A 27,622-nucleotide genomic window follows, 5' to 3' on the forward strand; every position below is an offset into this window, starting at 1 on the left:
GCATTTGAGTTGATGAATTCCAGGAACCTTTGGGCTAGGGTGTTGGGGCTTGAGTATTGCACCCAGTCTATGTTGGGTAGTTGAAGTCTCCCAATATGATGGTATTTGGTGAGACATTCATATCCTCCAGTGTCTTCAGGAAGGCTGAATGGAGTTCCTGAGATTGCGAGGGTGGTCTGTAGCATGCTACAAGTTGTATAGCAGTTTTGCCTACGGTTAGTTGCACATGGATGGTCTCCGATGCTTCGTGCATTGCCACTAACCTGGAGGTGTGGGTATCTTTAATGAATATGGACACTCCCCCTCCTTTTGTGGTTCGGCCCAGGTTTTGGGGCAGAAATGCATGATACGAGGTATAACCTGGTAAGGCTGGGGTGCTCTCAGGAGCCTTGAACCAGGTTTCAGTTACTGCACAGACATCAATGCTCTCCATACTGAGGAGTGCTTCGAGAGCCTGCATCTTGAGATTTAGACTTCTGGCGTTGAGCAGCATTACCCTTAGTTTTTTCCTTTATTGTTTTCTAAGGTGGTGGGTTTGTCTTTTGAGCCTTGCCTAAAAAGGCACTATGGGGTGGCAAGAGCCTTAGCCAATATCTGGAAGCCCAGTGGTGACAGGTGCAAGCCATCCCTTGCGAAGCAGCGTGGCTTGTCCAGCATGTCATCCCAAGCAGACAGACATTGGATCCCCCTAGAATGACACCAGTAACTGAGCCAATTATTAAAGCTGATCATCTTGTCTTTGTATTGTGGCATCATTCTTGGTGAGAGCAAGATGCTGCTCAGGGTCAGGGTCATACCGGCCTGGGCTACATAATCAGAGAGCTCCTCTATGTCTCTTTTCATGTAGTTCAAGGAAGTACATCTCAGGTCATTCAAGCCGGCATGGACAATGATGGAGTCATATTTGTACTTGCTTTGCAGTGACCTGAGTGCTTGTGTTATGTGGCAGATCCTAGCTCCCGACAGGCAGCTCACCGTTACCCTCTCTTTGTTCAGCCTGGTAAGCGGGACGTCAGTGTGTCTGACTATAGAGTCACCTATTACTAGTGTGTCAGGCATGGTGTTTCGCCTTAAGGTCTGTGATTGTTTGGCACACTGACTTTGTGTACTATGTGTTGCATGTGCAGAGTTTTGAGGTGGTGTTTTCTTGGATGTCTGCTTTGGGAGCCTCTGTTGTTTCGGTAAGTTTTTTATTACAGCCTCCAAGTATGTCTTTGTGTTATTATGTGTTTGGTTTGCAGTTGTGGTTGGTTTATGTGAGACTGGGTTTGTTGTGTGTGTGGTTACCTTCCCCTCCTGTCTGGTCTTGCTAGTCCTGTGTTGAGAGAGTTCAGCCTCCAGTTTGGCTATATAGTTGCATCTCTCACATGTGTTTGTGTTTGTTGGGAGGAGAAGAGGGTTGTCTGTGTACATGAGACAATTGTAACATTGTCTCAGGATTCCCAGATTAACCAGCTGAACTGGAGAGGACGTCAGTAATATACCACTCGACATGCCAGAATAGTATAAGGGGGTGATGTGTAACTGGTTCAGAGAGAGGATTTTGAAGGGAAGTGGGTATGAGCACAGGTTGTAGGTGGATGCAGTGCTTACGTTAGTTTAAGGGTGCTTCACTTAAAAGAAAGGTTTTAGGAGCAAGTGCTAGGCTTATGATAAAGCGAATAGACTGACTTTGTTGAAAGTAGAGCTTTCTTAAGGGAAAAACTGAAGTGCAGACTTGGCGGAGCCAGGAATAGTTTAAGCCTGTTTAACCGGCACTGCGCTATGTGCACAATCGCGCAAACGCGGATTTTAAACAGGGAACTTCAAAAGAGCTGGAAATGGTCCAAAACGACTAATTACTACAAGCTCCTGTGCTGAGGTCACTCCTTCAGGGACAGATAGGCTGCTCAAGGTTCCCCACTCCCACTGGTGAGCAAAGAAACTTCCTTCTATCCAAGTAAGGCAATGGACAACACAGGAACTACACCACAGTCCAGAATACAGCAAAGCCTGTATACTGGTCTAAACTAGTCGAGAAAGGCGGGAAAACAAGGATTTTTTTTGTTTTGTTTTTAGGTTAAAAGTACACAGAAATGCAGGAAAAACAGTAATAAATCACTTACACAGGCTAGCTCACTTTAGTGGGTAGCCTCAACAGTTAAATTTAACAACAAACTTTCGACCAAATGTAACTTTAAGTGCAGATAATGTACAATGCAAAAAACAGGTAATAAAGCAGTTTAAACTTGTTCAAAGTAAGAAAAGGAAGGTCTCTCAGGTAAAAACAGCAAAAAATACTTAGATCAGGAAAGTAGTCGATTTTCTCAGTTCTCTGCTAGCACCACTCTGCAGGACCACGAGGAGCTGTTTCTGAGTAGTATAGCCAGAAAAAAAATGCTCAGGGGCGGATTTTAAACAGGGAACTTCAAAAGAGCTGGAAATGGTCCAAAACGAATAATTACTACAAGCTCTTGTGCTGAGGTCAGTCCTTCAGGGACAGATAGGCTGTTCAAGGCTCCTCACTCCCACTGGTGAGCAAAGAAACTTCCTTCTATCCAAGTAAGGCAATGGACAACTCAGGAACTACACCACAGTCCAGAATACAGCAAAGCCTGTATACTGGTCTAAACTAGTCGAGAAAGGCGGGAAAACAAGGATTTTTTGGGGGGTTTTTTTGTTTTTTAGGTTAAAAAGTACATAGAAATGCAGGAAAAACAGTAATAAATCGGTTTACTATTAAATGTTCGAATGCACTTCGGGCAATGCAGCGATATTATCCGCGCTTGCGCGAACGAAACACGAAACCATTTCGATAGCGAACCGAAACCGCGAAACTCCGACGATCGACATTACCGGCCGCGCAACACCTCCACACCCATGCTACCATGGGTCGGATGGGGGCGAGATTTTGCCGTTCGCACATCTGGGCGTCGGTGTAGTGACGTTCGCAGTTCCGCGTTCGGGCAATGCGCGTCGCACAAAACGGGATCGACAATTTGATAGTAAACCTAATAAATCACTTACACATGCTAGATCACTTTAGTGGGTAGCCTCAACAGTTAAATTTAACAACAAACTTTCGAACAAAACTTTAAGTGCAGATAATGTACAATGCAAAAAACAGGTAATAAAACAGTTTAAACTTGTTCAAAGTAAGAAAAGGAAGGTCTCTCAGGTAAAAACAGCAAAAAAAATACTTAGATCAGGAAAGTAGTTACTTTTCTCAGTTCTCTGCTGCTAGTACTACTCTGCAGGACCACATGGAGCTGTTTCTGAGTAGTATTCAGGTTCTCTATTCTTTTGGGGCTCCACCATTTCTGATTAAGAATATAACTGTTGGCCACCTACTGGAAAGCTTGACCTAATTTTTAAGATTTTCATTCTCAAAATGATCGTACAAGGAGTTAATTACTTACCGCCTCCCAGTGTTTGACATCATCTAAGAAAGGTTGAAGATCGTCACCATTACTGAAACTATGTTCTTCATTAGGCCTGCAAGAGATATCAAAAACATGATTCTCTCAATGCACTTAAAACTTTTTCTAAAAATATTTCTAACAATTTGTTTGCTGTTCAACAGCAGAAAGCCCAAAATGATACAGATAACAAAGCTATAAGAATTCTGGTAAATGCAACTGACATTAAAGGAGATGTCCTCAACGAAGCAGACTTGAGATACATTGGTAAAGAATCTGCATATAACATACAACTTGAAGACATTATTCTATTACTCACAACAAAAGGGGTCACATGAACAAAAGGACTTCTCAAGGAGCTTGAACTGGACAGGGAAAATAATGTGGTACATCAAGTATACTATTTAATTGATGCTAATAAAACATATAACATAAAATAATATGCTTTCATCGACTTAAAGATGTCAAATGGTTATCTATAAAATCTCTATACACACATGGTCAAGCATTCTATTTTTTTTCCTCTTTCAATAACTATAATTACTTTAAAAGTGCAAGTGGGGGTGGGGGGGCATTTAAAAATCAGTTTCAAGATTCTTCAAATTTTGGCTGATAAAATACCAGGAATAAATGATGCAGTTACACTGAAACCTTTCCTACTTGACATATAGGCTGAAGCATTGACTTATAAATGGGCCCCCCCTTTTCTCTTTTATATTATTTTTATTTTTATTCTTGTTATTATATGTATCTTTTTAAATGAGTGATGTTGCTTTTACATGCCTTGATTGACTGTAAGATTTCATTGGCTATTATTAATTGGCTAGGGCTGCTAGGCTGTTCAGTACTATTTGGTGTATTTTATTAATGGCAGTCTGATGAAGCAATTTCATTGTTCATAGGTTCATACTAGGCTATCTGCCCTAGGGCATTTATAAGCCTAGCCAGAGTGTGTTTGGCTTCCGCCACCCATTTTAAATTAATTTTGCTATGCCCTTTTTCGAGATTAGTATACTGTGCCTCTGTCTAACAGTGACACAGAAGTGATACCCGGGGTAAACCTACCATCTCCCATCCACTCATCAAGATTCCTCTTGAAGAGAGTCAATGAGAGACTCTGCCTAACCTGGACTGGGATTTTATTCCAGAGTGAAGGGAGCCTCTGGGTTATGAATCTGTCCCTCCAGCATGTCCTATTTATTTCAGTGGTGATGTTCAAGTCTCTCGAGCGCGTAGCTCGATGGGATTTGGATTTTCTGAGGTGCAGCATGTCCATTAATTCTGGTTTGGACATGGCTTTATACGTCAGGCACAGATCGCCTCTGAGCAGGCGGTATGCCACTGAGTAGAGCTGGAGTTTCTTTAACCGGGCAGCATATGGCATCTGTTTGAGCCCTTTGATCCTCTTGGTGAGGTACTTTTGGGGTCTTTCCAGTTGCTGCAGGTGTCTGGTAAGGTACATCCCAAAAGGGGCATTGTACTCAATTATGGGCCTGATGTGGGATGAGTAAAGAGGCACGATGACCTCCCCTGATCTAGATGTGAAGCCCTTCATGATTAGGTGGGCTATATAAAATGTTTTTCTAACCACTTTGGCCATGTGGTTGTCAAATGAGAGATTGCTATCAACTTAGGTCCCCAGGTCCCTAATTACTACATCTGTACTTAATGGATTACCACCTATGTGGTAATTTGTGGGCACTTTGTTTTTGCCAAAGGGGATGACTATACACTTTTTGGCGTTTAGCTTGAGGCCATGGCTCTGGCACCAGTTGTCTGTTTCTATGAGGCCCTTTTGGAGGATGCTTGTGTCGACTGGAGAGTCAATTATGGCGCCCAGTTTGCAGTCATCTGCAAACTTGGTCAGCCACAGTCCTTCCGTGTTTGCCTGTACCTCCGAGAAATATATACGGAACAAGAGAGGTCCCAGGACTGAGCATTGTGGGACGCCACTTGTAATTGGTTTGGAGTCTGACATGGCTCCAGCAATTCTAACCATGTGAGTTCTGTCCTTGAGCCAGTTTGCAACCCATCTAGTGACATAGGGGTTTATATTTAAGCTGGTGAGCTTATCTATAATGCCCGAGTGGGGTATTGTATCGAAGGCTTTTGCGAGGTCCAGGTAGGCTGTGTGGACCACCCTCCCCTCGTTAATGGCCTTGGTGACTGTTTCAAAGACATCGACCAGGTTTAAGAGGCAGAATCTGCCCTTAACAAAGCCGAACTGGGTAGGATCCAGTGTCTGTAGGTCCCCAATATCTTTTTTTATGAGGTCTATGATGATCCTTTCCATAGCTTTGCAGACCAAGCTAGTCAGGCTTATGGAGCGATAGTTTCCAGGATCCGTTGAGGCACCACCTTTGTGGAGAGGGACCACTGTTGCTGTACGCCACTCTTTGGGTACATATCCTGTAGTAAGGCTGATATTGAACAGTAGTTTTATGTTTGGGTTTAGCTCTTCTTGGAGTTCATGTAGGATGCAGCCCGGGACACCATCTGGTCCCACTGATGCTGTGTTTTTTGCTTTGGAGAGGGCGGCTCTTACCTGAGCATCTGAGATGTCAGGGGGGCAGTACTCTGCTGGGATAGATATTCGCCCTTTTGGCATTTACTACTGTTTTACTACTTCCAATATGTTTAGTCCATGGCTGTGTGTTCTGGTGTTTTGCTGTGATTTCTGGAATTTATCAATTACTGTTGTGCTCTACACCAGATTTATCAAGGTACTTTGCTTGTTTTTCTACATTAGCAAACAAGTTAGTTTGACAAAACAGAAGTGTCACAGCTTCACTTATTTTGATTGGTGATTTCTCTATTTGTTCAGGATATAGTTACAGACTGTTAGCAAGCATATTCCATCTGGAAATAGTTGTTTTTCAGTTATTAACTGATTACTTATTACTAATATAGGCAGTTATTGCTCTATTGATGTTGGCATATTTTGTAATATGACAGTGTTTAAGCCTAGATTTGAAATCTCTTCATCTATTTCCCGAGAACTAGATATTCCTTTCATGCTGGATGTGCATTTTACCTGCATTATTCACAATCGATTTTACAGTTTTAGTATAGAATATAAATGAGCTTGTTAGCCCTACAAGGAGACAAACGATTTTCTAGTAGATTATTTGTCTCACGGACCCACTTTTAATACTTCAAGAGACACATCTTGCTGATGTTAAGAATCAGGAGTTGCTAAAGGGCTTACATAACCAGGGTCATTTTTCCAACTACCTAGGGGGTAGAAAGAGAGGGGTTGCCTTGCTTTGGAAGTGAGATATTATGTTCCAAATCATTTATATAATGCCTGATGAAGAAGGCAGGTTTATATTGGTTAAAGGGCAATATTATGGAATTATGTTAACATTAAAAAGAAAAACATGAAGTAAGGACAAATAAATCACTGCAAACACCAAACTGTGTAGTTAAGTGCTTTCATTTGATTTAATACAATGAACTTCTTCAGAACCATGACAACAATCTCACACTTCATTGCTTAACTCCATCTTAATTGATGCAACATTAATTCCACTAAAAATGCTTAAAATTGAAAGAAACAATGAAATACTCAATTCAATAATAATACATGTAATTTAAAAGACATTTAACATTCAACTACAAAAGTTTTGGAATCTTTCAGAACACTGTCACAGCCATCCAATACAGGGTGTAAATTATTTTCGACATATATAGACAGGGGTTCAGTAGCCCATCCTCTGCTAGATACTATCAGGCGCACTGGTGGGGTACAAAGACATTTATGTACCTTAGGTAAACCATATACGATAGATATATGATTTCAAAACTTTTTTATAAACACTCAGCTTGAAATGGGCTTCTGTATATACTGATTGTTTTTTTGTAACTTTAGATATAGAATCACTGTTCACAGTCATTCTGAATCCATGGGGGACAGACAATGTGAGAGAAGTGCTGAATGATGCAGGAGTTATTTTTAGTAAATGTGATTTGATTTGTACTTTATTGCATATTGTTCTGACAAATAATATCTTTATTTTTGGTAGTGATTATTATATCCAGAAGGTTGGAGTGGCTATGGGAACAGCTTGTGCCAATAGCTACGCCAACCTTTCATTAGTGTATTGGGAACGTTCCCTTGTTCTGTTCAATAAACTATATAGTGAACACATAGTTTGGTATACTAGGTTTGTGGATGATTTTTTTTGTTGTGGCAGGGCACCAAAGTTGAGTTGAACAAATTAATTTGTTATTTAAATGGGACCACAGATTTCCTTAGATTTACGTCTAATTATTCTACACATAAAATTTATTTTTTTGGATGTGAGGGTGAGCAAAGACCACCTGAATAATATTAAGACTAGTCTCTATAGGAAGCCAGATAGGAAAAATAACTTCCTGCACAGCACAAGTATGCACCCAAACTACACCAAATGCAATGCAACAAAAGGGCAAGCATTTAGAGTAATGAGGCTATTTAATGACAACGTAGAGTTATATGGAGCACTCCAGAAATTAAAGTCTGACTTTCTGGAGAGAGGCTATGATGATCAGATGATTGATAGATATATGAACAAAGCATGGAAGACCAGGGGTGACCTTTGTAAACCATATTTTGGAGATAGAGTTGTCCCGAATTCTACCAATGATGCAGAAGCCAGTTATGTAAGTTTACCCAGTAATGTAGCTGATAAACTGAGGATGCCTTTGACATTTGCCAGTAATATTAGTACTGGTTGTGATCTCATTAATAGGAACTGGGGTATCCTTTCTACTGTCGAAGGTCTGAAGGGTGTAATTGAAGCTAAACCAAATTTTACGTTTCGTAACAATAGAACATTGAAGAGCCATTTATGCTATAGGCCTGACGTTTCTAGTACCTGGTGTAAATCTGACAGGATAGGCACATATGCGTGCAAAAGTTGCACAGCCTGGGCACATGTTCACATAGGCAGGAGTTTTACACATCCACACATGGGCTTTAGTTTTAACAGTGCCCATTATGCTGATTGTAAAACATCTAATGTTGTTTATTTCGCATGTTGTGTCATATGTTTTTCTTTCTACATTGTTAAAACTAACAGGCGGTTTAAGGATAGGATACAGGAACACTACAGAGACATTACAAATAGTAAAGAGAGTAGTGCCCTAGCCATGCATAATAAAAATGAAGGGTCTAATCATACATTTAAATTTCTAGTTCTAGAAATTTTGATAATAGATGAGGGAGGGATTTGATGAATGACACCAAGGCTGCGGAACAGAAATGGATAATGTTATTCAGTGCTGATAAACCCCCCGGCCTGAATAACAAGGTGTCTTTGAAACCTTTTTTAAAAGCTTGGCCATTAAAACATTAAATAAGCTATCAGTTGTTATTCTATGCTTACTTGAGAAGTGTTTTTTTTATATATATTTATACTCATTTTTAAGGTATTGCACACGCACACAATATGACTATACTCCTATGAGTATGGCTTAGAGGTTATTTGATGTTTAATATATATATATACACATATATATATATATATATATATATATATATATATATATATATATATATATATATAAACATAGGTGTATCTGAAGTAGTTCTATTGCACATATCATGGTTGATCTTAATAGATTTGTATGTTCTTAGGTTCTTTTGTGTGACCACAACATCTTTATATGTTAATTGTTTTTAATAATTTTATATGCAGTGTGTTGCACATTTTTAATACACAACAATGTGATGATTCTATGTTTTTTTACTATAGCTAATATGCTTAACAGAATAATGTTACTGTTTCCTTAAGGAAAGTTAATTGCCCTTAGTTGATTCCACTATAAATTGTGTAAGGTATATTCACTTGTTGTCTGATGAAGGGGTTGGATCCCTGAAAGCACTTACTATCTCAATAAACTACATTTCTGTGGTACAGCTGGTGTTTCTTCTTTTGCAGGATATCTTAGAAATGTGTTTTCTTGTAACAATAGCTAGGAATTAGAAAGATTAGAGTAAGTGTTTTTCTGTGATGTCAGAACTGTACTACTGATTTATTTTAAGTATTTCTGTGTGATGTGTGAACTCTTGACTAGCACTGACTGTGTAGTAGAAAGCATTGTCTTGTGGTTTTAATTATTTATTATTAAATATTTTGAAACCTTTTAACTGTGGCTGGTTTGTGTAGAAATAATCTAAGCTCTTAAGAGTACTTGCATGCCTTTGGTAAAACTGTACAAAGTCACTCTAATAGCTTTAGCAATGGGCTATACTACCAATTGGATAATAATATTGCACAGTAATAATTGGACACCATTTTAAGGGCCTTTGAGTAGCTGATAAGTATTAGCTGGGTGGTGGCAGTAATTACTACCGTATAGTCTGGGTAAAAGGGGCACAGCTGGAGAACCTGTGCTAGCCTTCCCCAGAAGTGTCTGTGTGGTTGTATAAACTCTTATCTCAAAGTGTGTGTGGGTGTTAGCTACTTGGGCAGGGACACGAAGCACTGGTTGGACAGAGAGGGTGCTGGAGATTTTAGCTTGCCCAGCTAGGCTGAGATCTGGACCCTACAGCTGTACCAGTGGGGAGTCTTACTGGGGACCTGGGAGCAAGGGAGTGACCAGCACTGAACTGACTGTGATCTCTGTGTGCTCTTAAGGGAAATTGCACTTTACTGTGGGTATTTGTTATCCTTTCCTCATATATGAAATGCCCTCTCTGGTTTTAGTGATGAGGATTGAGGCTCCTTGATTGTTGGGCCAGGGCACGGGCGTCACATATTAATTGGTGGCAGTAGTTAGGATATCCTCACATATTAATTGGTGGCAGTGGTTGGGATATCCTCACATATTAATTGTTTGGCAGCTGTGGGATATCCACATCACATATTAATTATTGGCTTATAGTGGTGTGGGTAGAGCGAATCCTGTGACTTGTGTACAGTGAGCTTTGAAGGTGCTTTTGTATTCTAAAATAGCCATGCAGTGAATACTCAGAGTTCAGATCACAATTGTTGTATTTCTTTTGTTAGCTTAGTTAGTTAGGGTGAGCAGGCAGCGTGTCAGCAGAGGAGTAGCTAACAAGGAGCCAGCTGGCAGAGATGTGCCAGGCTAGGGGACTGGTGCATGGAAACCTAACTAAGGCAGACCTGATTGCAGCCTTGGTTACAGCTGCATCAGAAAACAGCAACCAGGAGGACAACCAGAATGTTAGTGGAAATATAATTCCCTCAGAGAATGGACAGCTCAACCTTTTTGCAGTGGACTTAAAAATCCAACTGGAGCTAAAGAGACTTCAGTTGGAGGCCAGGCGTGTGGAATTAGAAGCAAATGAGAGACTGCAACATTTGCAGGCTGAGGAGAATGAGAAATTGTTACGTCTGCAAGCTGAGGAACAAGAGAGGCAGAGGCAGCATGAAAAGGAGATGCTGACTCTTCGCCAGAGTCATGGAGGTAATGGAGAAGGGAGTAACTGGACCCCAGATGCACAGGTCAGTAAATTTCTTCCGCAGTTTAAATAGGGGGATAATTTTGATAAATTCATTCATATGTTTGAGAGGGTATGTAAACAGTATGAAGTTGACCAAGGGCTCTGGGTACGGTTCCTGACCCCCTTACTCCATGGTAAAGCTGTAACTGTTCTGTCCAAAATGTCTGATGTTGCATGTTTTGATTATACTTCTGTAAAGAAATGTCTATTAGAACTGTTTAAGCTAACACCTGAAATGTATAGGAAAAGGTTTTGTAAGCACAGACACAAGGCAGATGAAAGTGTGTGTGAATATGTTGCTGAATTGAGCACTTATTTCCATAGGTGTGTGAGTGGATGTCAGGTCACCACTTATGAAGGGCTAGCAGACCTTTTGTTGAGGGAACAAGCCCTTAGCACTTTGCCTGAGGACATGAGGATCTGGTTAGCTGACAGACAGTGTGCTACTTCAGATGAGTTGGGGAAGAAGGGAAACCTATACCTGGCAAGCAGGGCAACCCTGCACAGGAAGGTGAACCCCAGTACTGCTCATGGGTCTAAAGGAACCCATGGTGGGCAGCACCGACTGCCCAAAAGCATCTGACGGTAGCAGGGGAAGCCACTAGTCCAGGTACACGTCCAGGAGCTAGGGTTAAATGTTTTGAATGCAACCAGTGGGGCCATGTGGCATACAGGTGTCCATAGAGGTAAGGCTGGGAACCAAAGGTGAGGCAGCCAGTAAGTGGGAAAGACAAAATGCCAATAGTAGGTTGTCTTGAGACAACAGGGGTACTAAACTGCCATCCTGCAGATGCCCTGAGAGGGAAGGATTTGGATGAGGCTGTACCTGTGCTTATGCAGTTACATACAGTCAGGCCAGGAGACAAGCATGTGGGTCTGGTAGCCTGGGGGAGACCCAGACAGACTGCATACTTGCAGCCAGAACTGATGAGGTGGTTACTTCAGGGAGGGAGCTACTCTTTAGCAGTGAGACTGATGCTGAGCCACAGCTGCTTGTGGGTACTGATGGTCCCTTGGACAGAGTGACTGCAAAGGTAGAGGTGAGTAGTAGTACCCAGGCTGACAGTGAGGCACCACTGTCAGAGGATGCCAGAGTCCCTGTGGAAGGGGAGCTGGGAAGGGTTACAAGGAGAGAGTTGAAACAGGCTCAGCTCTCAGACCATGCATTGCAAAGCCTGAGGCAGGTAGCTAGGGAGGCACCTGATTCTCAAGGAAAGGAGGAATCTGTATACTGGGACAAAGGGTTACTATACAGAGAGTGGACCCCTGAGGGAGGGCTAGAAGGTGTGAGAGTACAGCAGTTGGTAGTGCCTAGAGCCTACCATCTGGTGCTTCTAGTCATAGCCTATGATATTCCCTTTGCAGGTCATATGGGCATAAAACGTACAAAGAGCCATATTATGCAGAACTTCTATTGGCCTGGAATTTCCAAAGATGTAACAGGGTACTGAAGGACCTGTGAGCAGTGCAAAAAGGTAGGCAAGGCAGGAGACAAGATGAAAGCTCCTTTGATGCATCTGCCTTTGATTGAGGAGCCATTTCAGAGGGTAGCCATGGATATTGTGGGTCCTCTGAGTACTCCAAGTTCCACAGGGAAAAAGTATATCCTAGTTGTAGTGGATTATGCTACACGATACCCTGAGGCAGTGGCTTTGTCCTCCATTGAGGCAGAGAAGGTGGCAAATGCTTTGTTAGAGATTTTCAGCAGGTTAGGTTTCCCAAAAGAAATACTGACTGACAGAGGTGCCAATTTCATGTCAGACCAGCTGGCTTCTCTGTGGAAGTCCTGTGGGGTGAAGCACATGAAGACCACCCCCTACCATCTCCAGACTAATGGTCTTGTTGAGAGGTTAAACTCTATAATCAAGTCCATGCTACGGGCATTTGCAGATCAGTTTAAGAGGGAGTGGGACAAATATTTGCCCCATCTGTTGTTTGCTTACAGAGAGGTTCCTCAGGAATCCACAGGCTTTAAACCCTTTGAGTTGCTGTATGGGCATAGAGTGAGGGGACCTCTAGATTTAATTCAAAATGAGTGGGAAGGTAAGTGCGAGTCTCACAAGGAGTCTGTTGTGGCATATGTCCTAAACCTCAGGACAATGCTCAGAGAACTCATGGGTTTGTCCCACGAGAACCTGGCAGAAGCCCAACAACAGAAAAAGGTGTGGTATGACAGGAATGCTCGAGCTAGAGAGTATGCTGTGGGGCAACAGGTAATGGTTCTCATTCCTGTCAGACACAACAAGCTGCAAGCAGCCTGGGAGGGACCCTACAAAGTGGTAAGAAAGGTAAGTGATGTTAACTACATGGTGGAACTGCTAGGCAGAAGGGTGGGGCACAAATTGTACCATGTTAACTTGATGAAACCTTACCATGATAGGGAGGCCCATGTGCTGAGCATTTGCAGTGGATTGAAGGAGGAGTCTGAAGGAGATCTGGGGACTGATCCACTCAGTGAGGCTTGGGCTGACACCTCAGTGGAAGAGGTAGCAATGTCCCAGCAGCTATCTCCTACCCAGGTTCGAGAAATCCTATCAGTGTTGCAGGAATTTGGGGATGTTTTCACTGGAAAACCAGGGTGCACCCACCTGGTGCAGCACCAGGTGGATACAGGACCCCAAAAGCCTATTAGGCAGGCCCCTTCTAGAGTGCCTGTGAGAGTCAGACAGACCCTGAGGGAGGAGGTACAGGAGATGTTGAAACTAGGGGTGAGTCAAGAGTCCAACAGTCCCTGGGCCTCCCCAGTGGTGCTGGTGCCAAAGAAGGATGGCAGCACCAGGTTCTGTGTGGACTACAGGAAATTAAATAGTCACATAGAATCAGATGCTTACCCCATGCCTAGGACAGATGAGGCCCTAGAGCAGCTGGGTGGGGCTAAGTATCTTACAACCATTGATCTTAGCAAGGGTTACTGGCAGGTGCCCTTGACTCCCAGTGCTAGAGAGAAGTCAGCCTTTGTGATTCCTTTTGGCTTGTATGAGTTCACAAAGATGCCCTTTGAGATGAAGAATGCCCCAGCGACTTTCCAGAGGCTGGTAAATCATATCCTAGCAGGAGCAAGAGGGTTTGCCCTTGCTTACCGAGATGATATTGCCATCTACAGCCATTCCTGACCAGAGCACCTTCAGCATGTCAGGGAGGTGCTGGGCAGACTACAGAAGGCAAGGTTGACCATTAAGCCCAGCAAATGTCAGGTGGGTATGGTGGAGGTCTCCTACCTAGGACATAGAGTGGAGAGTGGTAAGATAAGGCCAGAACCTGCCAAAGTGGAAGCCATTCAAGCATGGCCTGCACCTGTTACTAAAAAGCAGATGAGGGCATTTTTAGGGACAGCATGGTACTACAGAAAGTTCATCCCCAGTTATAGTACTATAGCTGCTCCCCTCACAGAACTGACAAGGAAGAACAGGCCAGATAAGGTAGTGTGAACCCCAGCATGTGAGAAGGCATTCCAGAAGCTTAAAGAAGCTTTGGGAGGACCCCCTGTGTTAGCCAGTCCAGATTAAAGCAAATAATTTGTTGTGCAAGTGGATGCTTCAAACCACTGGGTGGGGGCTGTACTTAGCCAGATTTTTTAGAGAGGGAAGAGCACCCATTGGTTTATCTCAGTCGTAGGCTCCAACCCAGGGAGGAATGCTATGCAGCTGTAGAAAAGGAATGCCTCGCCATAGTGTGGGCACTGCAGAAACTTCAGCCTTATCTGCATGGAAGGAAATTCACTGTTATGACAGATCACAACCCCCTAACATGGTTACACAGAGCCAGCCAGCAAAATGCCAAGTTGCTAAGATGGAGCCTGGGGTTGCAAGCATATGATATGTCAGTGCAGCACCACAGTGAGGTTAGCAATAACAATGTAGATGGGCTCTCAAGACAGGGAATGGGGTAGGTGCACTTAGATAGACCTAACCCTCTCATGCGACGTTTCTCAAGGGTCACTTGAAAAACTAGCTTGAGTTGTCAGGGGGGGTGAAGATTGCTAGAGATGGGTGAAGGCTGTGCCAGCCTAGTCAAATAGAATTTTGTACATAATTCTATCATTTATACATATGAATGTGAATCACAGGCTCGTTGTCTTAAATGAAAAAAAAAATGCTGTTACAAAAATGTGGCAACAGTGCTCTCTACTGACCCATAAAAGCATGTTGTGACCCTTTGATCTAAAGTCGGTTCCAGTCCGGCTAGATGAAGGCTTCTGGCCTATTGTTTTAAGGCTAAAGTTAATGACCAGAATTTACATGTGGAATGTCCTTTATTGCTCTAAGTGTAAAAGAATGTAAATGCAGTTTCTGTCAGCCTGGGATCACCAGGAAAGTGTGAAATGATGTAATGTTTTATCAGAACTGCAGTTTCAATTTAAACAGTGAGAACCAGAAGAGAATCTAAGCATTTTTCTCTTGAACATCTAACTCAGCACTGCCTTATGCTTGCTCTATGTAAGTAAGTTATCTTAGAAGTGTATTTTCCTGTAGCAATAGCTAGGAATTAGAAATATTAGACTAGGTGTTTTTCTGTGATGTCAGAAGTGTTCTACTGATTTATTTTAAGTATTTCTGTGTGATCTCTGAACTCTTGACTAGCACTGACTGTGTAGTAGAAAGTATTGTCTTGTGGTTTTAATTATTTATTATTAAATATTTTGAAACCTTTTAACTGTGGCTGGTTTATGTAGAGATAATCTAAGCTCTTAAGAATACTTGCATGCCTTTGGTAAAACTGTACAAAGCCAGTCTAATAGCTTTAGCCATGGGCTATACTACCAATTGGATAATAATATTGCACAGTAATAATTGGACACCCTTTTAAGGGCCTTTGAGTAGTGTATAAAGTATGTGTATGTGTATGTGTGTGTGTGTGTGTGTGTGTGTGTGTGTGTGTGTGTGTGAGCTACTTGGGCAGGGACATGAAGTATGGGTTGGACAGAGAGGGTGCTGGAGATTTTAGCTTGCCCGGCTAGGCTAAGATCTGGACCCTATAGCTGTGCCAGTGGGGAGTCTTATTGGGGACATGGAGAGCAAGGGAGCAACCAGCCCCGAATTGACTGTGATCTCTGTGTGCTCTTAAGGGAAATTGTACTTTGCTGTGCGTATTTGTTATCCTTTCCTCATATATGAGACACCCTCTCTGGTGTTAGTGGTAAGGATTGAGGCTCCTTGATTGCTGGGCCAGGGCATGGGCGTCACACTCTGTTCCCTCTGTTATTTGCTTTATATTTGGAACCACTGGCGACTACTCCTCACTGACGGGGAATCAAACCATGTGAACTATTCATAAATGTTCACTATATGCAGATGATCTGCTACTGTATTTAAGTAGACTGGACACATAACTTCCCATGTTATCTGAGACGGTGCACAACTCTCGAGGTATAAGATTAATTCAGGCAAAACAGACATTGTGTTTGTAGACTACTCTTTCTCCAATCAGCTTTGTGATGTTTTTCCCTTTCTGCAAATGGAAAGTGGTATTACTTATTTACGGATCCAAATTAAGCACAGTTTACAGGCCAATCTAAGAAATGCATACAATCGAATTTTCTCAAATGTAAAAGTTTATCTAAGTAAGTGGAATTTTCTTTGGTTCAGCAAGATCCAAAAATCCATGCAATTTCATAGTATATTCTCGCCTTGGTTTTATATGCTTCCCAGGGTATTCCTTTATCCATCCCTGTAACTTTTTGAAGATGTGGATTAGGGGCATTATTTGTACAAAGAGAATGGGAACATCATCCTTTTCCATTTTCCCAAGGGAAAATTGGTTGGACAGACTTTGAGCTCTACTCAATAGTGACTATATTTAAAGGTTTCAGAGACTGAATTAATCCAGATAAAGAAGCTATTTGGATTAATGTGTGTAAGCAACTGGTGGTTGACTGGCATAGGAATTTTGAAGAATGTCTGCAGAGTGACTGGCAACACTGTTGGATGCCCTCTAAGCTACTCTTATCCTTAAAGGTGACAGTTCACTTGCTTTTTAAAAAAAAAAATGGACCGAGATAGAAGTGAGGATTTGCTCCCAATAAGATCATTTCATTTTTGGGGTATTTGGACATCTTTCGTGAATAAATTTCTGTATGTCACAAACTATATTGTTGGGAACAAACAGCATTAGACCCCTTGCTTATAAGCTGGAATTTTTTCCATGAAAAATTCACCTTGGATGAAGTAGCCCATGACATTTATGTCAAACTTACTGATATACTGAATAAAATCCATTGTACTGTGAGATTGCCCACTGTTAATTAAATATAATGTTACTATCCACACCCTATCCATGCTGGCCTACTGAAGTATCTTTCAAACTTATAAGATTTTACTAACTCCTAAATATTCCATCCAGGATAAGTAGAGAATAATGTGCGGGAATGAAATGAGGATAAGCACAAAGATGCATCAATCCCCAGATATGTTTCATGATCTAGGACATTTCATTTTTTGATTGGCAGTGCCAATTCAAGTATTTCTATATCCTAACTAGATTATACAGAATGTACCGAGGAGTCTTGCTTTATCCTTGGTACTATCAAGATGAAGTGACAGGAGATTGACCACACATTTTTTGGGACTGCCATGTGTTAAAAGTTTTTTATGGAGGTAGTCAGGGATATTTTGTAGGCTTTAGTGAGGAGCAATTAGTTTTAACCCCAGTGAATTTTCTATTGAAAGTCCTCAAATGGGTATCTCTATCTAAACAAGAAATGTATCTATTAAATATGGTGCTGCTCTGTGCTAAAAAAAAATGCATCATCAAAAGTTGGAAGACCACAGAGGCTCCAACATACTTGGGACTTATATCAACTGTTGAATGATCAGGCAGGCTATGAGATGAAAAGAGCAGGCATAGACTAAAAGGTCTTTCTAGTTTTGTTTTGTTGATTCATTCAACAAACATTATTTATCTAGATATGTATAATTGGGTCTATATTATATATTCAAAGTTTCAAAACTTCGAACCTCATATGTTCGACAACATATGAGTGAAGTTTGAAACATCGAAAATATAATAAAAAAATTTAAAAAAAACTTACCTCAACACTCTGAGCAGGGGGCAAGCCCCCCTGCACCCCCCACACCCCTGCTACTTAAATATACCAACTCAGAGATCGCACTTCAGTGCAGAAAAGGGAAATTTTCCTATTCTGCGCAATACAAAGCTGTTGCTTTTTACCTTCGAACTTTTTAAAGTTAGAGTGAGTGGTGTCGACCATATGACATTCGAACTTTAGAAAGTTTGTCTATTTAATAGGGAGCTGTATAATTCAGCAAGAATTCATGTTATCAACTATTATTATTTTATTGGCAACAGTTAGCTGAAGTTTGTCCTACACATTCATCAAATGGTTACATATGCTGAACCTATAATTTATTTTAGGCTTATCAGTTACAAGCCATGACATTAGTGTGTTATTCTTGTTATATATTACCTGCAGTTTATACTTACATTATAATTGTTTTTTTTTTAATAAATCTTAATACCTGGAAAAAAATAAACATGGAAACTAAATAGAGTCAAAACAATAACTGTGAAACATATGGTAATGTTGATTCCAACTAGTAGCTGCACATTCTTCCATAGCTCTCAACTTCTTTGCTCAATAATTCTGGACAAAGCAAGAAATAATAAGGGTACAAATGCCTCAAATCAGGGACAACTTTTAAATTGTAGTCTAATTCGCTTAAAAAGTTAATATAACATCAGGTTTTGTACCAACATGCATTTTTGAAAAATAAGAAACATGAAAATCTAATGTCTGGCATTATTTAGTAACTGTACAACAAAAAAATCAAACATTTGACAAGGAACAGGGCAAAAATATGTGGCAAAATAAAGGGATTTTTTTGTTTGTCTTTTTGGCGTTTCCCGGTTAGGGGTCGCCACAGCAGAACTCCGGTTTGCTAATGATTGGCAGTCGATTTTTTTTTTATGGTGCTGAGTTGCCAGCCCAACGCCTAACCTTCAACGAAGGCACGCCCATTCACGCATATCTTTTGGAGGCCACTTGACTGCGAGGAGGACATGCAGACTCCACAGAGAAGGCACTCCAGCTGAGAATCGAACAGGTGAACCTCTTGCTGTGAGGCAACAACGCTACCGCTGTACCACTGCGGCTTCCGAGGCAAAATAAAGGGATGTTCTGCAAAAATCTAGATAGTTGATATTGAGAGCCATATGTATGCCTTTCTCTTTTCTCTTGTTCTCCCTTTCTTTATTTGCCCAATAATTAGTAATGTCTGATGATGTTGTATTCTTTTCCAACTCATGTAGTGTTGGCCTCTGTCACACTGCTTCTGACTTACATTATTCATTCTGTGTTTACACTGGCATTTGATTTTGTACAGGTATGCTAATAATTTAATGTTTACACAGTCGGTATACATTTCTTTTATACTGAGTGATGCCTGGATGTTACTTTTTGTAACTACGCCACTGCTGAAAAATGACACTAAGATCCAGTCTACTCGACTGCTCAAAATAAATAAATGAATATTTTTGTTGCTTACAAAAAAATGAAGCACAATTATAAAAGAAGTGCAATGAATTGTCAAACTTGCTGAGTGATTACAGCTTTTGCAGGGGAAAAAGGCTTCATCCTATGTAACACCTGACCTGACCTGGGGAGGGCTATAGTTGCCACAATCCTGTTTATATATACTAACTTGAAGGTTACTGTAACTCACAGGAGGAGGAGTAATATCTTAAGATACTTCAGACTTGCTGCATATTGCCCATACACTTACTTTCAGTCTAACTTTTCAGGATTACAATTACAATCTTCAGAAGAGAATTCAAACAATATATTATCCATGAACGAACCAAAATTAGAATGGCAATCCATCCTAAAAATGCATTATGTCAACTACCAAAAAACAAAAACAAAAACCCCACATTATCTCAGTAAATTCAATAACAAAACTAAAACTTTCTGTCTGTAATTGCACACAACTGACCTACCAAAATATTACCACTATACAGTCTCACACACACACACACACACACACACACACACACACACACACACACACACACACACACACACACACACACACACACAACACACCATATATTCCAGGAACATGAAATAATATATGTCTTCCTACTATCTCATAAGAAGAACATGCCATCTAACTACATAAATAGGTAAATGATCCGATCTGTCGCATTAGATATATTTTGTGTATTTATCTGCAAACTTGATATATTAAGGATTTACCCCTCCTTCAAAAACATAAAAGTTTGCAGCCTTAACCAGGTTTCAGTGTCTGAATGTTTGTAGACAAAGAGCACAGCTGTTAATGATTTAATACAGTGACTGCTTTGTTTTGGTACATAACCACTTACTGTATTAAAAGTCACGGAATCATCAAAGTATGCAAATATATATGTCAGGCATGCAAAACTTTTGTAGCAAATGCTGTTACTCCACTGAAACTCTTGCTTGTTTGGTTTATGTGGCAATAAAGAAAACATGTTACTTTGTGTAGTGTTAATGTATGTAATGGATCACTAGGCTCTTCTTTTGCACAAGCAGGCTAAAAACTAGTAGGGTTGTAACAAACTTTGTTATAGTGCGACATGACTGCAGGTTCGCTGAATAATGCAGTGCATAGCTTAAACCACAACTGTTAGGACAGTATGATACGCCCGTCTTTTCTAGATTGCTAATCTTTCCTCTAGTATTGTATAATTTAGTGCTTCCTCACTTTTCACAATTTCTTTCCCACTGCAAAAGGTTTGTGGTGTTTCTAGCATAACCACTAGGATTCTTGTAAGTAATTCTGTAAGGTGAAAGTTTCTCTTAATAATCCTTCTTTTCCTCTTCATGATACTTTTTAATAAAACTGTGAGTCTTCTTTTTCTCCTAGCAATGAAGCTGTAGTATACTTTATTACTTGCCAAGCAATTTTGAAGGTTGGTGCTCTCACATATATAGTTAAATAAGAACTATTAGTTATTAAGTATTTTTGTCATTAATAAATAATAGATACTGTTGTAAGAATTTGTATGGCATGTAGCCTTGCATTCTGAGATAGTCTGATCTAATCTTGGTGGACACATCTAACATCTAATGCTTCTTACATTTTCATTGGCAATGTAAACACTTTACAGATTTACACAGTGTGCTGCAGACCTCAGTCACAGAATTTTGTGACAGGATTTTTTTTTCACAAGGCACTTTGGAACCACACACCTTATCTGCATAATTTCTTATAACCAGGATTGTCATTTAAATCATACCTCTCGGGTGTAACCTCATTACGAGAAACGTACCTCATTTGGGGTCTTAAAAAGTTCATGTTCCTCAAAGTTCCACATTGAAAGGGTCTGTCACACATTCAATATTAGCAATTTTGTAAGTGAAATCCATGGTAAATAGAAATTAATCATATTAATTCATTAAAAAATCTTCTGTATAAGTAAAACCAGCATATATTAACTATGCTATTATGACTTTCCGAGTTGAAATTATTAGTAAGCCATCAGTATGTGTTCCACATTTTGCCCATTTGTTCCACATTATGAGGACTGGTGTTCCTCATTTTGGAGATGTAAGTTTGAGAGCTATGATTTAAATTGTTAGCATTTTTTAAACATGGCTTTCCCTTTTAACAGACATTGGCAAGTGTGCTACTTTTTTCCACTTCTGCTGATTTTTTTTTTTTGTTTCAGAGCAATATTAATCTCATGCCTTTCACCTCACCTTCTTTCCTGTGGGGGATACATTGGGCATTGGGTCTCAGCAAAAGAATCTTTGTGTGGGCAAAGCTCCCTTATCATCTCTCCTTAATAGAGAATAAGAATTTACATTAACATAACAGACTTACACTACCTTTTAGCTTTTGAATAATAGTATGAAATGTGTGTTTCCCATTATGCTCACATATATTTTGTTTGCAAGATAAAATGGTTGTATCATAAGACTTTTATACAGAATAAATATCCTTTTTCATCACTTGCATCTATTAGCATTGTCACTGCAACTACTTATCACTTACAGGTTTTTCATCTGTATATAACCTAAGGAAGCAATCACTGTTAAACTTGGAGGGTTATTCAAATATTTCCTTGTGCAGCCAGTTCACCTGTACCTTTAGTAACTCCTTGTTGTTTAAGTTGCTATACCAGAAACCACATTGTCTCTAGAATAACTGTACTAGGCATCTTCCTTTTCTATGGCACAGCTGTTTAGCTCACCAGATCAGGAGTTAAGACTTACTGTTTAATGTTAACACCTGTACAAGGAAGTTGTGATGCAGGACCCAAGGGCCAAACATAATTGGTGCAAAATGATTACTAACAACTATAACTGGTGCAAAAGGATTACTAACAACTATATTTTACTGAAAAAAGACTATTATAATTTATGTTATATGGACTGTGTAGAATAGTGGTATTTGTGATTCCTTGTGATACCATCCCAACAAATACTAGCCTAAAAGTGCTACTGTGGAGGGATAATTCAAAATTAGAACAGTTGATGGGTGTATGATCGGGTAACTAACTTGAACAAAAGATTAATGGGAAAAGTTGTAAAGAATATGATCTTGTACAAAAAGTACAGCCAGAATTCTACTAGTATTTCAATGTTTAGGTAAGGTATTCATTGTCAGAGCTTAATATATAGCATAACATTTGATGCTTATCATTATGATTACTGCTGTTGTTGTGTAAGCTACATGGGTTCGATCCTGCATAGGACTGGCCAACTTCCAAAGATTCTGGCACCTTCCATGTACACAAAACAATTTGTTAACTTGAGCCCAGCTGACTAAAAGTTGGGTTTGGGTGCCAAGTCCTTCATAGCTTTCCTGCCACCAAAGAGAGAGATCCTACTCAGGCTTTCAAGGATCAATATTTAACACTGTTCCACTGCTGGACAGATAAGTTCCCTTTGGGAAAAATATGCACTTTAATTTTTAACAAAGAAAGTTACGTTTTCTATAAAAGATGTACTTGTTAGTCACACACAGACACACACACACTACTCATACACAACAAGTAATCATAAAACAAGCAAACACCCAAACACACACATACGCAGAATTATTTTTAGGTCACAGACACCCCACCTCTAACACCTTTAAAAAGCAGCCTTACAATCTCAGTAACATATTTTTCACATAGGGTGGTTGCCTCCCAAAAACATACTAACTGCATAGTCATATAAACATAAATGAAGTGGAAAAAAAAAATGTTATTCTGTAGTCAACAGAATGTAATTTGACTACAGCATAACATGTTTTAGAACAATCTGACAAAAAAAGAAGTTATGTACTCACCATAACGTTCCATGCTGGTAGTCCATCTCACCCTTCATTTTTACATATGGGTTCGGAGCCGATCCTCGGCTCTGACTCGGCCGATTTACAAGCTGGAAGACTTCTGGTTGGCTCGTGGCTAAGCAGGTATCCCATGGTGCATCAGTACAATCCCCTGATATTGTTTGCTGCTCACTAGAATAACAACCATAAAAACAACCAATACTAAAGGGTCTCCAACCAAGGGCAACCAAATTATTACTTCTAGATCTTCCAGGATGGGGGCAGGAGGGCAGGTTGGTAAAAATGAAGGTTGAGATGGACTACCAACATGGAACGTTATGGTGAGTACATAACTTTTTTATGTTAGGTAGTCCGATCTCACCTTCATTTTTACGTCTGGGACAGCGTCCCTAGCGCCTTATTCTTGAGTGGCTCATTGGAAAATACTCTTGAGCACCATGGAGCCAAAGGATGCTCTACCCCTTGATGCCAAATCCAATTTGTAATGTGTAATAAAAGTGTGAGGGGTAGCCCACGTAGCTGCTGCACAAATATTATCAAGTGGTACCCTGGCTTGAAAGGCTGCAGAGGTAGACAGCAACCTAGTAGAATGAGCCTTGATCCTGTAGGGTAAAGGTTTGCCCTCCGAGCTACAGATAAAGGCTGTACAACTGGAAATCCAATTAGATAGTGTCACTTTAGAAACTGGTAAGCCCAATCTAGAATCAGAAAAGGAAATGAATAATTAATCTGATTTCATGAAAGCCTTAGTCCGCTGTAGATAAAAATGTAGTCGTCTATGAACGTCTAGCTGATGAAAACGGTACAAAGCTGCATTACAGTGGTTAGGGAAGAAAACTGGGAGTTCTATTGATTGGTTTAAGGTAGCATTAGAACAAACTTTGGGAACAAAGGAGGGATTAGTACGTAATGACACCCTGTCTTTGTGAAAAATCAAATACGGTGGCTTAACAGACAAGGCCTGTAGCTCCGATACCCATCTAGCTGATGTGATAGCTACCAAAAATAAGGTCTTCCAAGACAAAAATTTTAGAGAAAATGAGTGGGAGGGTTCAAAGGGGGGAGAAGTCAATTTAGACAACACAAAATTTAAATCCCAAGAAGCCACTGGTTCTTGCAGAGGTAGTCTCAATAGAGTGGCCCCTTTCAAGAAGGTCTTGCATAGCTTATGAGACATTAAATAGGAATCTTGAAAACCTAAGTGAAAATGAGAAATTGCCGCCAATTGGATTCTGATAGTGGTAGCGGCAGATCTTTGCTGAAAAAGCTCAGAAAAAAATCCAGAATCACAGGGATAGAAACAGTGTATGGATCTACATTCATTCTCTGTGCCCAAATAGAAAATCTTTTCCATTTAATGCCATACAGCCTCCTAGTTGAAGGTTTATGGGAGGACATAAGAATATGTGACACTGAGGATGATACATCATGAAGCCTGACTATGGATGGAACTGGAGCAGCCACGCTGTCAATTTGAGGATGTGGAGTGAGGGGTGTAGCGAACCCGACATGTGAGACAATAGATCTGGAGCTGGGTCCAGAATCCAAGGATCGTCCAGGAGAAGAGGCTCGAGGAAGGGGAACCAGACCCGCCGAGGCCAGTAAGGAGCAATGAGGATCAACTTGTTTCCCAGCTGACTGGCTTTCTGAATCATTTTGGAAATGAGAGGGATTGGAGGAAAGGCATTCACAAGTCCCTTGGGCCAGTCGTGAGCCAGAGCATCTCTGGGAATCTCCCCCAGAGGGGGAATGAGGGAAAAATAGTTGCTGCATTTGGTATTGACTGGGCTGCCAAAAAGGTCACAGCAAGGCTGTCCCCATTTCCGGAAAATCTGATCCACTGTTTCCAGTTTCAGAGACCACTCATGAGGCATTAGGATTGGCTGGCTGAGCTTGTCGGCTATCACATTGGTCGTCCCTGGAATGTGCGTTGCAACCAGAAAGCGCTGGGAAGAAATCGCCCATTCCCAAACTCGCATGGCCTCTTGACAGAGTGGGTAAGATCTGGTACCACCCTGTTTGTTGACATACCAAACTACCAACATGTTGTCTGATTGTATCGCAATTGTTCCTACAGGAAGAAGGTCTTGAAGTGCTTACAACGCCAGAAAAAACACCCTCATCTCTAGAACACTGATATGCAGATGAGCCTCATGTTCTTGCCATGTGCCTTGGACAGTCCTGCGAGATAATGCCCCACCCGATCTGGGAGGCATCCGTGGTCACAGTGGCAATGGGTTGGGCCGGAACAAAGGGGGCACCCATGATCAGTTGATTGGGAGATATCCACCAACGAAGGTCCTTCTTGCATGATTCCGTCAACAGGACAGGATGACTCAGTGGGAGAGATTGGAAGGACCATTGGGAAGACAGATGCCACTGGAGAATTCTCATGTGCAACCTGGCTAATGGTACCAATAGAATTGTGGAAGCCATAGTCCCGAGGAGCTGAAGAACCCACTTTGCTTTGACTTTTCACACCGGGAGAAAACGTTCAACTTGGGAGATTAAGTTCTGTGCCCTTTCAGTGGGGAGACGAGCTGTCATGTTTACTGTCTACCTCTGCGCCTATAAAAATCACAGATTGAGAGGGAAATAATGCAGATTTTTTTTCCAATTTATGGAGATCCCTAACTGAGCACAAAGTTGAATCGTGGCATCCCTGTTTTGGAGGAGTAGAGGCCTGGTGGGGGCGGTCAGGAGCCAGTCATCCAAATACGGAAACACCTGGAATCCCTGACGTCTCAAGTGAGCTGTCACTACTGCCATGCATTTGGTGAACACCCTGGGGGCTGTGGGGAAATCAAAGGGCAGAGGGCGAAACTGATAACGACTGGCTCCCAGCCGGAAGCGTAGATGGACTCTGGATGCCTTGTCCATTTTTATGTGGTAGTAGGCATCCTGAAGATCCAGAGAGCACATCCAAAAGTCTTTCCCCTAACAACGGGAGTATAGACTGCAGTGTTACCATCCGAAACTTGTTCTTCTTCACTGATTCGTTCAATCTGCTGAGGTCCAATAATGGCCTCCAATCTCCGGTTCGGTTTGGAACTAAAAAGAACCTGGAGTAAGTTCCAGATCCTATCTGGTCTGCTGGGACAGGCTGGATGATTCTTTTTAAGAGCAACTTGTTGATCTCCACAGTTGCCTGATCCCTGTGATTGGGTGGTACATCTGGGATCCTTTTGGGAACAAACGGTGATAGGGAAAATGGTATAATATAGCCTCTGGTAACAACTCTTTGTACCCACTTGTCTTGGGTGATATTTAGCCAGGCTTCTTGGTACAAAGAAATGCGACCCCCGACCGGCCCCAGAGAAGCGCAGTCGGGCTCCACATCAGGAGCGCTGATAAGGTTGTCCTCGAAAGGAATCATGGCCTTGTTGGTATTGCGGACCGCCCCTGCCTCCAGGGTGACATCTGCCATTTCCTCCTCCTCTGCCTCTGAAGGAGGGTTCACCCTGTGTGTCAGGAAAGACCCTCTGGGACTTCTTGAACCACATTTTAATGCCCCTTTGACCCTTGGGGTATGTTCTAGAAGGGACAGTAAAACGCACTACCATGGCAGAAAGCGTCTTTCCTTCTTGTTCACACCGAGTGAGTGTATCCTTCACCTTGGAGCCAAACAATGAGGAACCATCAAACGGGGCATTGGTGAAAGTAGACTTGAACGGTTTCACAAAATTATATAAGCGCATCCAGGAGTGGCATCTCAAGGTAACTCCAGAGCCCGCTGCTCTACTCGCTCCATCAGCAGCATAAGACATAAGTCGCATGGAGGAGTTAACCACAGAATTTAAGGTGGACAACTGAGTAGAAATCTTGTCAGGAACTCCCTCAGTACATGCACCTTGTCAGGAACTCCCTCAGTACATGCACCTTGTATGGAATCTACTAATTCCTTGAGGAGATCCCTCTGCAACCTCGTGAAGTGCGTGAGATAGTTCAGCGATCGAAGGGTAAAGGCTAGTGAACTGAAAATACGCTTCCCAAGTCTGTCCATCTGTCGAGACTCCTTGTTTGGTGGATGAACAGATGAATCCTCGAGGCCAGAGTCCGATGTCAAAGACTCATCCTGGGAGTCAATATGTTTCCTCTTACATAACCTCTTCTGGGGAGGCTCCTCGGAAGGATATTCCGGGGAAGCCTCGGAAGAGTAGGGGCCACCAGCTGATGGCTCCTGAGGCTGCAGGTCTCTGCTGTCTCCAGAGAGAGTAGGGGCTGAGACTGAAGTGGGTGCTCTTGAAGGAAGACTGCTAGTGCCACTGGTAGGGGCTGGAGAATGAGACAGCACACTCCTCATCATTTCAGCTCCAAAAAGATGCAGGTTGGTGCCGAAGCCAGAGCTGTCGGCTCCGAGATAGATGCAGGGTCTGAGCTCACCCTGGCTGAAGCACCGAGAGGAAGGCTTGGAACTGAAGATCGATTCTAACCCTCCCTGTCGGTTCTGACAGGAGAGCTTTGGCCCCTGGACATGACGGATGGAACTG

At 41.5% G+C, this 27,622-nt stretch overlaps 1 protein-coding gene across 1 annotated transcript in view; it reads right to left on the reverse strand.

Moving 5' to 3' along the window:
• AXDND1 (axonemal dynein light chain domain containing 1) overlaps nt 1-27,622 on the reverse strand; it is a 2,684,234-nt gene that overhangs the window by 1,024,777 nt on the left and 1,631,835 nt on the right. The window contains exon 15 of the mRNA XM_044085955.1: nt 3,399-3,474. Coding sequence (XP_043941890.1) covers nt 3,399-3,474 — 76 coding nt within the window. The remainder of the gene's footprint in view (nt 1-3,398; nt 3,475-27,622) is intronic.

This window comes from Protopterus annectens, chromosome 10.part0, assembly GCF_019279795.1.
Source record: "Protopterus annectens isolate FY-2018-M chromosome 10.part0, PAN1.0, whole genome shotgun sequence".
Classification (NCBI taxonomy): domain Eukaryota; kingdom Metazoa; phylum Chordata; order Ceratodontiformes; family Protopteridae; genus Protopterus; species Protopterus annectens.